Raw genomic sequence first — 12500 nt, forward strand, 5'->3', positions numbered from 1 at the left:
ACAAGTTACGCAGGCTTGACCGTGACTAATCAGCCGTGAGCATGCAAAAGAACGCTCTTTGCAGTTTCATATCACCCCTGTAAAATTCAGAGCTATTGGCAGGACTGTTAAAACTAAAGAAACTCAAACTGGTATTGCGTTGGTAATGACGAAATCAAACAAATGTGGTATCAAACGTTGTGATTTCGAAGTAACCTGCGATCAGGCGTGCTTTTCTAAGATGATAAGTAGGGAGGGAGGTCATGATCGCAGGTTAATTTCGAAGCTGACGTTTCGAGCGTTAGTCATAGGAGGGTGAAAATGTTCGATAATGAATCTTGACTTTGTAAGTTGCATTTTTTTGCATTCATCAATCTTCAAGCCAGACCGACATCAAACCAAATCTAAAGTGCAGAAAATTACTGCTTGAGAGCACGCAACAGGTGTCAACCGCCCACGGGCCAAAAGCTATTGGATCGTCTTTTATGCATCCACATCCAGATCAGTAAATGCATTATTTAAGTGGAACGCTGCTGTGTATTACACAATAAGATAAAAAAAAAAATCTCAATATTGCAAACAGCAATTAGTTAAAAAGGTCAGAACTCTCCACTTTTCCGAGTTTGTTTTTTAAATGTTATATGGTCAATCTAAGACTCAAAATAAAACTACAGAAAGACTTGAGTTCCACTGTGCTGGGGGGTGTTAATAGTTTTTTTGAAAATTAACAGCCTTTATGGCAAGTGTCTTAAGGGGCAAGGGGAAGCAAAATTTAGGTTCAGAAAAACAAGACTCTATGGGCCCTCCCTTGTGCACAATGATTGTGATCCAATGGAGACACATGATATTGGTACATGCAAAAATATTCCAGGAACTATTGTAAATATCCCATGAATAATTATTAGTAATATTCATGCCAACTTAAGCCTGCACATCTTCATTGCTTTTTGCCACTTTTTGACGTGTCTGGAACTAATAACAAGGATTTAGATCATTCTTTTATTGGACACCAGTACTTTTGCAATGAAGGACAATTAAATTTTAAGGAACGACAGTTGAAGTTATGATAACTTAATTGTGTGATGTCTTGATGATAAAATAAAAATAAAAATTTTGCACTTACTTCGTACTCAAGAGCTAAGTCAGAATTGGTATCAACATCAACTTTGGCCAGCTCTAGCAATCCATTGCTTTCTTCAACAACTGAATCTAACTTAGGAGTCAAAGCTTTACATGGTGCACACCACCTGGAAAGAAGTTGAACCTTGATGTCAAAGGTGCAGTGGCATTGTTTTAACTTGTACACTATGCATGGTAATAAGTGTACTTAAAGTATACCATTCCTGATGGCAAATAAAATACATCATTTTCAAAGGACTTCAAGATGGAAATAAACTATTAGAACATCAGCCATGTTGGTATATCAATTATGAATAAAACTCAACCCTACAGGAACCAGTGGCTCAAAGGCAGGGCTCAAAGTTTATGGCCCACTGCCGAAATTTTAAGCGCAGATTTAAAAATTTTAGGCCCACAGCTTCAAATACTTGAAGCACCTACTCCAAAAGAATACTTAATTAACGCTCAAAAAAGAGTGGCTCAGGCTTCGTGTTGCAATATTGGCCTATTCCGGCAGTATTGAACACAACGAAAACAAATAAAAGAAACAGGATATTTCACAACTTCATTATTTGGTGCTTGGTTGTGTTATATTTATGTTAAATTTATATTAATTTTATCAATCGGAGTATGTTAGTAGGGTCATATGAGTAAGCACTAGAGAAGTCGCACTGTATTTTGGCTTTTAAGGCGCGGTGGTGCGACCACACATGAATTTTTACGTGCACAGCCAAAACTCTAGTCGCGTATGCGACCAGTTGGTCGTTAACTTTGAGCCCTGAAAGAAAAGAGAAATAGGTAAATCACCATTCAGTTGATAACTCAATTGAATCTGATAGCACTTTTCTGCTAGAAAGTGATTTATTCAGAGAATAGACCCATCCACCTTTTAAACAAAAGAGGCCAGTTCTTAAAGTCCTTTTGCATAAGGCAACCATTATGGCTTCCATTTATGTGAGGGAACATGCTCTATTAAGTGATTTTTTATTTTGTTGTTAGGTGTCAAGTCCTACTGAGTGTTAGTACAACTCCCTTAATTTAGTCAAATACAAACTTCAGTCAACAGACTGTGATTTGGTGATCACTGGAGGACCGTTTAAGTACATTGGAATTTGTGCTTACACGTGAAAAGAAGAACATAAAAGGGTCAGAGGTAAGACCACTTGTCTTCAACCAATGTGTCCGAAATTCACTTTGAATTCTTGAATTTTTTCAGTGGTCCCAATGTGTTCCAAGGGGGTTCTTAGTACTCTGGTTTTCTCTTTCAATAAGAAGAAACAATGAACTTGATTTGATTTGCGGTTTCTCTAATTAGAGAGCACTTATACTTGGCTATTCAACTTTGAAACCCTAATGTACATGTAAAATGATTGTTATCAGTCTTGGATTTAACATAATAAAGAACTCATACTCAGCATAAAAGTCCACAAGAACAGGTTTTGATGAGGCAATAACTCGTTTTTCAAAGTCATCTTTGTCCTTTATTTCATAATATGAGGCTCTCAAATACGACGACATAGTGATGTGTGCTGATGTTCCAGAGAGATACTTAGGTGAAAAAAGTGCACGGTGATGTGATGTCAAACGATAAGCCATTCTCAACATGGTACAGTTCTGTGAAAAGAACATAAAATTAGGCCAACCATGATTGTCAATCATGAAAAAAATAACCAATTAAATTAAATTACATCATTTATTTTTCACATAATAGGAATTTAGCAGTTTTAAGTACACAGTTTAAAAAAAACTAACCTTGGTTGTATAATTAAAAAAAAAAAAAAGATTTATGATCATATACAGTTGGGTTAGGGTTTAGGGTTAGTACAGTTGCCTCTGTACAAAATTAAGTGAAAGCAAAAAAAATAAAGAGGTAGGAGAAACTTCTACTGCAATGTTTTACCTTGCCTGTAATTTGTTCATCATTTTTGGCCACAACGTTACTACAGATAAAATAAAGGACTTAAGACTTCTTAAGTATACTTGGCTTGACAAGGATTTAAACCCACTTACTCGTTACTCTGTCTAAGGTCCACATTGAGGTCAAACTAATTTAGAAATGGTCCATTGGTTGGGCTCATGTGTTCACAGGTAGCCCAAGCTTGATGTATGTGTATCTGTACTGTACTATATCATACAAGAGTAGAAATATAAAGATTTGTATAGGGAAAACGGTTTTTCTCAAAATTCAAAAAAATATTTAGGATAAAAATTAAAAAAAAAACTTATCCTGCTTCAGTCGAGTGTTTTTCTCTCTGGTACGGTTTCTAGGTCCATTAAGAGCGATTTAGGTGGTTTTTGGTTCCTCTTCTTTTCCCTCCATATATTCTTTCCCAAGGTTGGGCACCAAGATGAAGCCACCGAAAGGAATCACCAAAGGAAAAGGGCCATAAATTCCTTCCCAGGGCTTCAATCGGCTCAAAATTCAACGTAAATCACGAATCATAACGCCGCTACCCATTCGTCTTCTTCATTTGAGCCGCTTGTACACTGAGAAGGAATTAAGGGCTGCCAAACTCTTCAAACATTTGCTTCAAGAGCCATTGAATGAGGCTTTTATGGCTCTCAAAGCAAATGTTTGCAGAGTTTGGCGGCCCTTAATTCCTTCTCACTGCACAGGCGGCTCGAATGAAGAAGATGAATGGGTAGCAGAGGTATCATCCGTGATCTACGTGGAATTTCAAAGCAATCAAAGCCTTGGGAGCAAATTTATGGTTCTTTTCCTTTGGTGATTCCATTCGGCAGCTTCGTCTTGGTGCCCAACATCAGGAAAGATTATATATAGAGGGAAAAGAAGAGGACCCACAAACCTAAATTGCTTTTATGGACCCAGAAACCGTACCAGAGAGAAAGACACACGAGACTGAGGTGAGGTAAGCTATTTTTATTTTAAATGGTAAAAATTTTTTGACTTTTGAGAAAACCGTTTTCCCCACACAAATCCTTATATTTCTGCTCTTGTATAATATAGTACAGTACAGTAACTATAGTACAGTACAGTACAGTACAGATACACATACATCAAGCTTCAACTTTTCAAGTGTTACAAAGTTTGACAAGAAATGTGCAAATTCAACACAAAGATCACAAGGCTACCTGTGTGTGTTCCTGTCATAAACAGATATACATAGCTATACTGTGCAGATAATAGATGAATGATGGAAGTAACTGTGAGGACTACCTATTCCTTCCACAGGCAGCCCAAGCTAACGATGCGAGTAGTTTGCCGTGGACATCTACTATTACATAACGACCAAGTTTGATTACCCATGACTCTCGCCATGCAACATATGGAGGCGTTGTGTTACAATGGTTTGAATTTTTGAAAGTTTGTATGGGGTAGAGGAGAGGAAAACCAAAAAGTGATAACTTGCTTAAAAAGCTTCGGATTGAGCTGAGAAGCGAGGTGACAATAGAAAAGACAACAAGATTTTGAGGTGAGTCATTTTTGTTGCAGAAATATCAAAATTTTGGCTAAACTGCCTATTACCGTTTTTATCCATACAAACTTTCAAAAATTCAAACTGTTGAAACACAACACCTCCATATACTGCATTGCAAGAGTCATGTTTCGCTTAATCAACATGGGTTGTTATGTAATAGTAGATGTCCGCGGCAAACTACTCGAATCGTGAGCTTGGGCAGCCTGTGTTCCTTCATCTGGACCTTAAGAAAGGGTGACAGATATGCTCTTCAAACGATGCTGCTTGAAAAAAAAAAGTAGGACAGTAGGACGTTTTCAACCAACCTCTAGAGACAAAATAACAATAGAGAAATGTACGACTTCTGGTGGGAGAACAAAAGAAGCTAATGAGCGATCTTTTTTGCTTTTCGTCCACCATGGTCGCGATGACGTCAGGTCTGAAAACTTGCTGTAGTAAGCGGGGTACTACAGCAAGAAGTTGCTCCAAGACAGTAAGTCAGCAAACTTCAATAGAAACAAATACTTTCTTACAGTTAAGATGTGCTCTATACTCTCGAGATTAAAAAAAAGGCTGGCAAAATTGGCAATAATGCCATCAAGCCGTGTACAGTATTTCCTGTTCGAATCGTGATCAAGTAACATCCAGAAAATTTTTCGTCTCCGGACGAAAATCGTAATCCCCATATAGGAATACACACTGACTGGAAGAAATTTATCCGAAAATTACCTGAAAGCAGTAGAACACTGCGCGCCGCTCCGAAAGCCTGCTGTTTTTGGCCCCCAACTCACATAGGCACTTGGGAACGGCAATGACTGTTGCTACGCAACATGAAATATGGCGACCAACACAGCGCATTCATAGAAAAATAGGGTGGGGAACAACTATGAATACTTGTCATGATGGCAATCAAAGGACGTTCCGCAGAGCAACAAGCTGCCTTGGCAAAAATTGTGACACCCGACACACTGGATGATATTGAGGAATACATTCGACCTCGCTTCCCGCCCAAGAGCGAAAGCGGGTTATCAGTTGAAAGGTCTCTCCCAAGCTTGAATTTGGCCAGTAAAAGGCTTATCGTACAAGATGGACATGGGAGATGGAGAGAGGTGAAACCACAGTTTTATTCCAACAACTTACAAAAAGACTGGTCGCCCGGCCCTGTGGGTTTGAATTCCCAACACATGAGCTTAATAGTAGATAGTCGCTTCTCAGATCGCTTCTTTCAAACTCCAGGATACTACAACAATCTCTCGATGGCGTTGAGATCGAATGTATTTCCCGGGCTTGGGAATAACGAATGGAGTAGTACGACAGCAAAAGCTTTTACAGACCAAACTTTTACTTCGTTCACACAGAGAGACAAGTACTTTGGTATCCAGACTGATGAATATGGTAAATGGTCTGCTGCCAACGTACTCCACGACAGAATGAAGAAAAAGTGGGATGATTACCTCAATACACTACCGAAACAGGCAGGTAGTTAAATATTGTATTACTTTCTTACATCCCTAAGTTCACAGGTCTAAGCTAACTCTAAGGGCCATTGTGAGTGACGCGGACACTTACCCGCTAGCAGAGGTCTCGGGCGTTTACCATGCATTTGCACGGAAAATCCAGTTCAGGAAGGGTACAGGATTTTCCCCGTGGTGCATTTCGCCAGAGCAGAGTATCTCGCGGAAGGAAGAAAGCAAAAACAAATCAAAATGGCGGCCTCATCTGCAGTGTCGAAAGGCAAGAAAAGGGGCCGAGATGAACCGGGTCGAGTGGAAGTTTACAAATGGGTACATGAATTTCTGGTCATTCCGGTTGGAACGGAAAAAGAAGAATACGTCTGAGGATTTCCATCTTTTTCGGAAACTTTCCAGTGGAATGAGCTGTACCATTTGAATTTCCAACCGGATTTTTCAGTTTTTGTTGACAAATGGTAAACGCTCCTCTTTTCTTTTGCATTCGCTATGCTGATGAGTACGGGAAAAGAGACCGTTGCCATGGGTCGAAACTCACTGTGTTGAGCATGCGTGGTGGTTACTTAGCGACCGAATCCTCACATGATACTTGACTTTGTGTGGACTCACGTAACAACAGCGGGATTTCTGTAATGCAATACATGTGACAGTCAGCGGGCCCTAGTTACAGTCAGCAAACATATCATGGGGCGTGTGGTTTCAAGAGTGCCGTCTGAGGTTGGGTAATTGTGAAGAAGAGCTCCCCAAAAAACCTGTCGGTAGTCTGTTGACCGACAGGTTACCAACAGGCTACGGACAGCTAACTGATGTAGCAAACCGACAGCCTACCAACATGACAGTCGGCCAAAAGACGGCCAACAGTCGGCCGACAGACGGCCGACAGGTTTTTTGGGGAGCTCTTCTTCACAATTACCCAAGGTTGTGGACAGCAGTTGGATCAAAGTGAAGTTTCAACCCATGGCAGAGGCCTCTTTTCCCGTACTCGGCAGCCCAGCGAATACAAAAGGGAGACCTCTGCTGGCTGCAGGAACACAGAAATATTCATTAAGTTTAAGTAAAGGTTTATGGTTACCTCACCTGACCAGTGATGGATTCGATACAAATTTGCTGATCAAACCATAATCAAAAAAATATCAGATATTTTCATTCCAAGGTTATTTGACCCCGACATCAAGTCTTGTTATTATGCTAGATTAAATTTCAACCTATAGTATTAATAGCTCAGTTGTGTTATTTTTTTAAAACCACTTGAGAAACAAAGAAGGGAATGTGTTGTCCATTTCAACGATGTGAAAGAATATTGCACGATTAATAAAAGAAATTATAGGGGTGCCAAGCACAATTCTCTGGAGCTGTGTCTGCACTCCATACACCTGGTACCTTGCCATGATTTTGGAGTGCTGTGCCAATTTAGTGAGTGTTAAAAAGGGGTTTTAGACAACTGATGGTTTCTACATAGAATCCACAATATTGCTTATACGTACAGGAAATAGTATGAACACGAGTGCATTTCGTGATTATTTTACGGACACGAGTGATGTTTTGAAAGTTCTCATAATTGCACAAAACATCACAAGTTACCATAATACATGAACCACAAAATAAATGAGCAAGTTCATACGATTTTTCACTTATTACATACTCAACAAAATCAATCCATCGCTTTTCTTCTATAGCAACTTCCGTATTGCACTCTATAACCTGACTCCTCCCCAGTCGTCTTCATATAACAAACGGCAGCGACACGGCAAAGTGGAAGAGAGGATGATGCGCTCCCTTTCTCGGTACCCATCTCTCCCTGCGCCCTGTATGAAGACCACTGGGGACGAGTCAGCTCTATAACCTTGTTTTGCACTCTATAACCCATTTATGCATTCGTTATTGACCAAATCAGAAACACTTAGGGCCGATTTACACGATACGATTTTGTCGCATGGGACAAGCTCACGACAGGCCTACGACATGACTTACGATTGTCGCAGCGTTTTAAAACATGTTTTAAAATGCTACGACATTTTTTCTGACGTACACAACAATCGTAAATCATGTCGTGGGCTTGTCGTAAGCCGTTGTCGCATGCGACAAAGTCGTACCGTGTAAATCGGGCCTTACAGGGCTCCACATTAACACTCACCCATTTCCCATTGGAGAGTAAATTTCAAAAGTAAAAAAATAGAACTGAACCAGAATAATCATCCTATTTGGAAAGTAATTTTTTTGACTATGACAGAAAACCAATTTTCTTTTTAAAGGCCTTAAGCCAAATGTATGCAAATAAAATGAGCAAGCAACCCCTAAACATTGAGCGATTAGCAATCATTTGCCATGACCACCTCATTTTCCACCACATCAAAGAGCTTCTGTCTGAGGAAGTATGGGTACAATAATCACACGAAAATATCACACATGGAAACTGAATGTGCCATATTGGATTGGGGCTTCTCAATAAGATCGAATAACACATTGACATTATCAAGAAACATTTTTATTTCTGCACTAACCGACTTTAATACTGTAATCCATTTTGGAAAGTGAGATTCTGAGATGGAGAGCAAATTTTGAAACCTAATGTACTCTCCAAAGTGAAAAGTGGTGCCAAAAGTTAGTGTCAAACCCTGTGCTATATTTTGCAGAGTGTACAATAATGACATTTATTTTATTACAATACAGCAGAAAGGACATTCCAAAAAGCAAATATACTGACACCACAGATGAAAAGACCCCTGCCACCCAAAGGAAAGAAAACGCATCCTGTTAAACCAAAGATGCAAAAAAAAGAACTAAAAAAGCCAAGCAGTGAAAGCTCAACAAGATTAATGCCTAAAGACACTACTGTGCTTCCCTTCCCACCCCAAGTGGATATCGCTGTTCATGACAATGATGACAACTTCTGGGACTTTTATGATAAGCCTTTCAACAAACCAACATAACCTTGTAATGTCACTTTAGCTGACCAATCCTTAAATCTGATAACTGCAGACAAATCAATATTGCTTAAAATTCTTTTTAATGCAGAGGTACAATTCCTGCTCATAATGCCATGCTTTCTTAAAAGCAGGAGAGCCTGCAGGAACGTTTTTAATGAGTTTCTTCTAATTAAATTAATAACTGCCAGTATGAAAAGTAAAAAATTATTAATACATGTACAATGCAATTGAGTATCTCTGTCTTAATACCTCTCATTTCACTATTGAAACCACTGCAAGCCAGACTATTGTTATTCATCACATTGGTGAACTATATGTGATTTACTGGATCTCCTAGTCATAATAATAAATTAATATTATTGTCAAGTCTATTATGTAAACTGATTTTGTGCATAGAAGTTAATGAAAACATTAGTTAAAAAAACGATCAAAGCCTAACTATTTATATATAAACCTAAAAACAACTTTGTATAATTTCAAAATTTACATACATGTAATAAACACACTTTTTGTCTATTTTTCTGTACACCATTAATTAATGGGAAAAAAAAAGAAAACTGTCAGAATCAAAATACTTTGCATAAAAAGTGTTTCTGACAGTACAACCTCACTCCAATTTTAATTTGGGAGCTCCAGGGTAACCCTTCGTGTGTAAGCTGGCTATTACAAGTTTGGAACAGTGAATATTATTATTGAAAAATCGTTCAATCAAGTCTGATTTGTTCAAATACATAGGACACGATACACTACTTGTATCTTAAGAACTGAACAAAAGATCTCCTTTTGCATGCCAGGACCTTGGCTTCAAAAGATTGGGAAAATATAGAGGTTATTAACTAATAAGGGATGAAAGACAGAAAATCCACATCTGCAGCCAGCTAGATACTCTCATTTTCAAAGCTTCTGAGCATGCAGTCACACATGAATGTGCACTCGCAGATCTCCACATTTAAGAGTGGTGTGAACTGTCCCTTGGACATAAATAAGCTGAAAGCATAACTGCAATCTTCAACACTAATAGAGGCTTGACTTCACATCGCAGACAAAATTTCATCTGCAATCTGGGTCTCTAGAGATCCTAATGCTGAAAAAAAAAAAAAAAAAAAAACAAACATTGGAAAAAGTACACTTGGTAGTTTACATTTTTATTATAATGCAATGAAAACTTTTCAAATGTGTTAGAATTACCTTTCTCACCAGGGAATGTTCCATGTCAAACGGTTTTGGCTACACCATGTGTAGTGTGTACAGTGCTTGAAATTTAAAAAAATCCCAAGTTGTCCCTGTTTCAAAAGCCGGGAAACTAAACCCATAAATTTGGTTGCCTTGATGAATGCTTGGTTGCCCATTGGGAAACCACCTACGATTAAATGCATACTGTGTTGAGATGAAATCCTATGGAGTTGGAGCATGAGTATCCCATAGTTCTAAGTGTGCACCTGTAATTTTTTGTGGAAGTCTGGGTTTAAGTTTTAGCATTTAACTTCACACTACTATCAGACATTGATAACAAAAAACCGATGAGTGAATCAGGTACTGCTTATGAAACACATTTTCTATTTTTGGCTGGGTTGTCCATTGTTTTTTCGTCTGGCAACCAACCTTTTCATTTTACCAAAAACTAGTTGCCCGGTAAACTTTCCGGTTGTCTGGGACGACCAGACGACCGGACGACTGCTAAATTCAAGTACTGAGTACGAAAGTTATTACTTTGACTGAAAACATCAAACCTTTTGAGAAATAAATGATGTTACCTCCTGGCATCTCTGGGAAAACTGTCTCTTGTCCATTACCAAAAATGCCAACAATATCAACATCATTGTCAGAACCATTAACAACTGACTTCAGTGGGGAGCCATCACCTGGAAGCAAATCTGATACGGGAACACTTGTACTAGGAATGACACCTGGCGAGAAAGCTGATGAAACCTGATCATCTTCGGAACTGGACTGGACTAAAAAGGCAATAAAATAAGCAGATCAAGCTGAACGTCAGAGATACATGTAATGTTGAATGTATGTCCAGACTATTTAAAGGGCTACTATGATCAAAAAATCACTTCTTTTTTTCTTCAGATTTTGAAAGTGTGATTGCTCAACACTTGACTGGCAAAATTTTAAGCTTTGATTTTTATCCAAAGGCTATTTACTTTGAGTATAAGTTTTGGATTTCAGGGTCTGCCCATTACACACGTTTTAAACTGACGAATTGGACCTCAGAGGGTTGGATCTGGGGAAAAGTGATGTCATTTACTTACTGGCTTAAAATTTCAGCATGTAAATGCAGCTTATGATATATGCAAAACATGAGTTTTAAAAGTCTGAAAGCCCAAAAGTCTGTGCTGGATATTAGCGGTAATTCAGCCGTGTACACACGCATTGCATTCTTAAACCATTGAGTCTTTGACGTCACTTTCTCCTTGATCCAAGCTCTCTCAAGATTTTAAAGTTAGTAATGGCAGACCATTAAACAGGAAATTCCAGTTAAAATAAACAGGTGTCTTTAAAATCAAGGCTTAAAACTTTGATCAGTTACTGTTTCGTTAACATAGTTTTGAAATCCAAAGAAAAATAAAATTGCTTTTTTGGTCACAGTAGCACTTTAATGAGTTCAAGTCATAAAATTAATGTCCATGTAGAGTATGTATGACACCAAAATGTAGCAACAAACTTTCTCCCTTTCAAGTCTCTTTCCATGGTTTTGACAAAGCAGGCTCTGGGATTGAAATTCTTTTGGACATGTAGGACTTGGAAAGTCCCAGGCTTTTTGTGGTGAATATTTTCATTAAATAAATAAATAAATAAATAATTTATTTATTTATTTATTTATTTATTAGACTTCCAACAAATTACAATGCTATGGAGAAGCTGGACAGGTGAAGCTCTCCGAATAAAACTGAAAAAAAACAAGATTTACCAGTAATTATGATCAAAATAAAGAATCAAATTTAAGTCTACAGTCTGGGCAGCGGCATTTTGTGACCCAGGAGCAAGTGTTCGATGTATGAAATTGCTTATCAAAAATAGAACTTTGTATAATGCTTTTTAAGAAGCCCCTTGAAAGTACTCAAAGAAGTACATAAGACTAAGTGCAGCTCCACTGCTAATGCATTCCATGAAGGCACAACATAGTTAAAAATGACGAAGGTCTCAGTTTAGCACAAAGGTAAAGTACATAATTATAGGCCCTTTGTCAGACCTCCTTGTGCGCCTCATAGGATGGAATTCATTGGCAAAGTCGGAAGGATCAAGTGTGTGCAGTCCCTGTCTGCATTTGAACAGAAAAGTTGCCTCAAGGAAAGGGGCAAGAGACTACAGGCGACAAGTCTGCCCTTGTAGTCCTGAGTCAGATGAACCTAGTGGCCCTATGCTGAACTCCTTCAATTTTTATCAAGTTCTTCTTATAAAAGGCAGACCAGACAGGGACCCCAACTTCCAACTTGCTACGTACCACTGAAACATACAGTAGAGTAGCGTTTTACGTGTAGCTTGCATGGGAGCTTTGAACCCACAGGTACACTTTATGAAACCTAAGGAAAGATTCACCTTTTCAGTGATGGGTCAATATGCACTGTCCAGCTGAGGTC

General features: G+C 38.6%; 3 protein-coding genes across 6 annotated transcripts in view; 1 reads left to right on the forward strand and 2 right to left on the reverse strand.

Annotated features, from left to right (window-relative positions):
• The window catches only part of LOC138008306 (thioredoxin C-1-like), a 9386-nt gene extending 2676 nt beyond the window's left edge, over positions 1–6710 (reverse strand). The window contains exons 1-4 of one of the 2 annotated variants that reach the window (XM_068855604.1): positions 6087–6710; positions 5247–5338; positions 2510–2712; positions 1103–1226 (exon numbers count right to left, since the gene is read on the reverse strand). In XM_068855604.1, coding sequence (XP_068711705.1) covers positions 1103–1226; positions 2510–2712; positions 5247–5338; positions 6087–6120 — 453 coding nt within the window. In that variant the 5' untranslated portion in view covers positions 6121–6710. The other variant, XM_068855603.1, reaches the window with a different exon arrangement.
• On the forward strand, positions 5336–9429 carry LOC138008304 (uncharacterized). Of its 2 annotated transcripts, none has more exons than XM_068855600.1 (2): positions 5336–5996; positions 8660–9429. In XM_068855600.1, exons 1-2 carry the CDS (start codon positions 5417–5419, stop codon positions 8914–8916), a joined length of 837 nt encoding a protein of 278 aa, XP_068711701.1. In that variant the 5' UTR covers positions 5336–5416; the 3' UTR covers positions 8917–9429. The 2 variants fall into 2 exon arrangements, with proteins under 2 accessions (XP_068711701.1, XP_068711700.1); XM_068855599.1 differs by having other exon boundaries at positions 5349–5996; positions 8657–9429.
• The window catches only part of LOC138008305 (chromatin complexes subunit BAP18-like), a 13891-nt gene continuing 10367 nt past the window's right edge, over positions 8977–12500 (reverse strand). For both annotated transcript variants that reach the window (XM_068855602.1, XM_068855601.1), the window contains exons 7-8: positions 10668–10868; positions 8977–9997 (exon numbers count right to left, since the gene is read on the reverse strand). In XM_068855602.1, coding sequence (XP_068711703.1) covers positions 9945–9997; positions 10668–10868 — 254 coding nt within the window. In that variant the 3' untranslated portion in view covers positions 8977–9944. The remainder of the gene's footprint in view (positions 9998–10667; positions 10869–12500) is intronic.

Source organism: Montipora foliosa, chromosome 6 (assembly GCF_036669935.1).
Source record: "Montipora foliosa isolate CH-2021 chromosome 6, ASM3666993v2, whole genome shotgun sequence".
NCBI lineage: Eukaryota > Metazoa > Cnidaria > Anthozoa > Scleractinia > Acroporidae > Montipora > Montipora foliosa.

Bases quoted from the DNA above. Each gene is read 5' to 3' on its own strand.
- LOC138008304 (XM_068855599.1), top strand. From the start codon at position 5,417: ATGATGGCAATCAAAGGACGTTCCGCAGAGCAACAAGCTGCCTTGGCA. The intron at 5,997-8,656 runs GTAGTTAAATAT...ATTACAATACAG, and splicing joins TACACTACCGAAACAGGCAG to CAGAAAGGACATTCCAAAAA.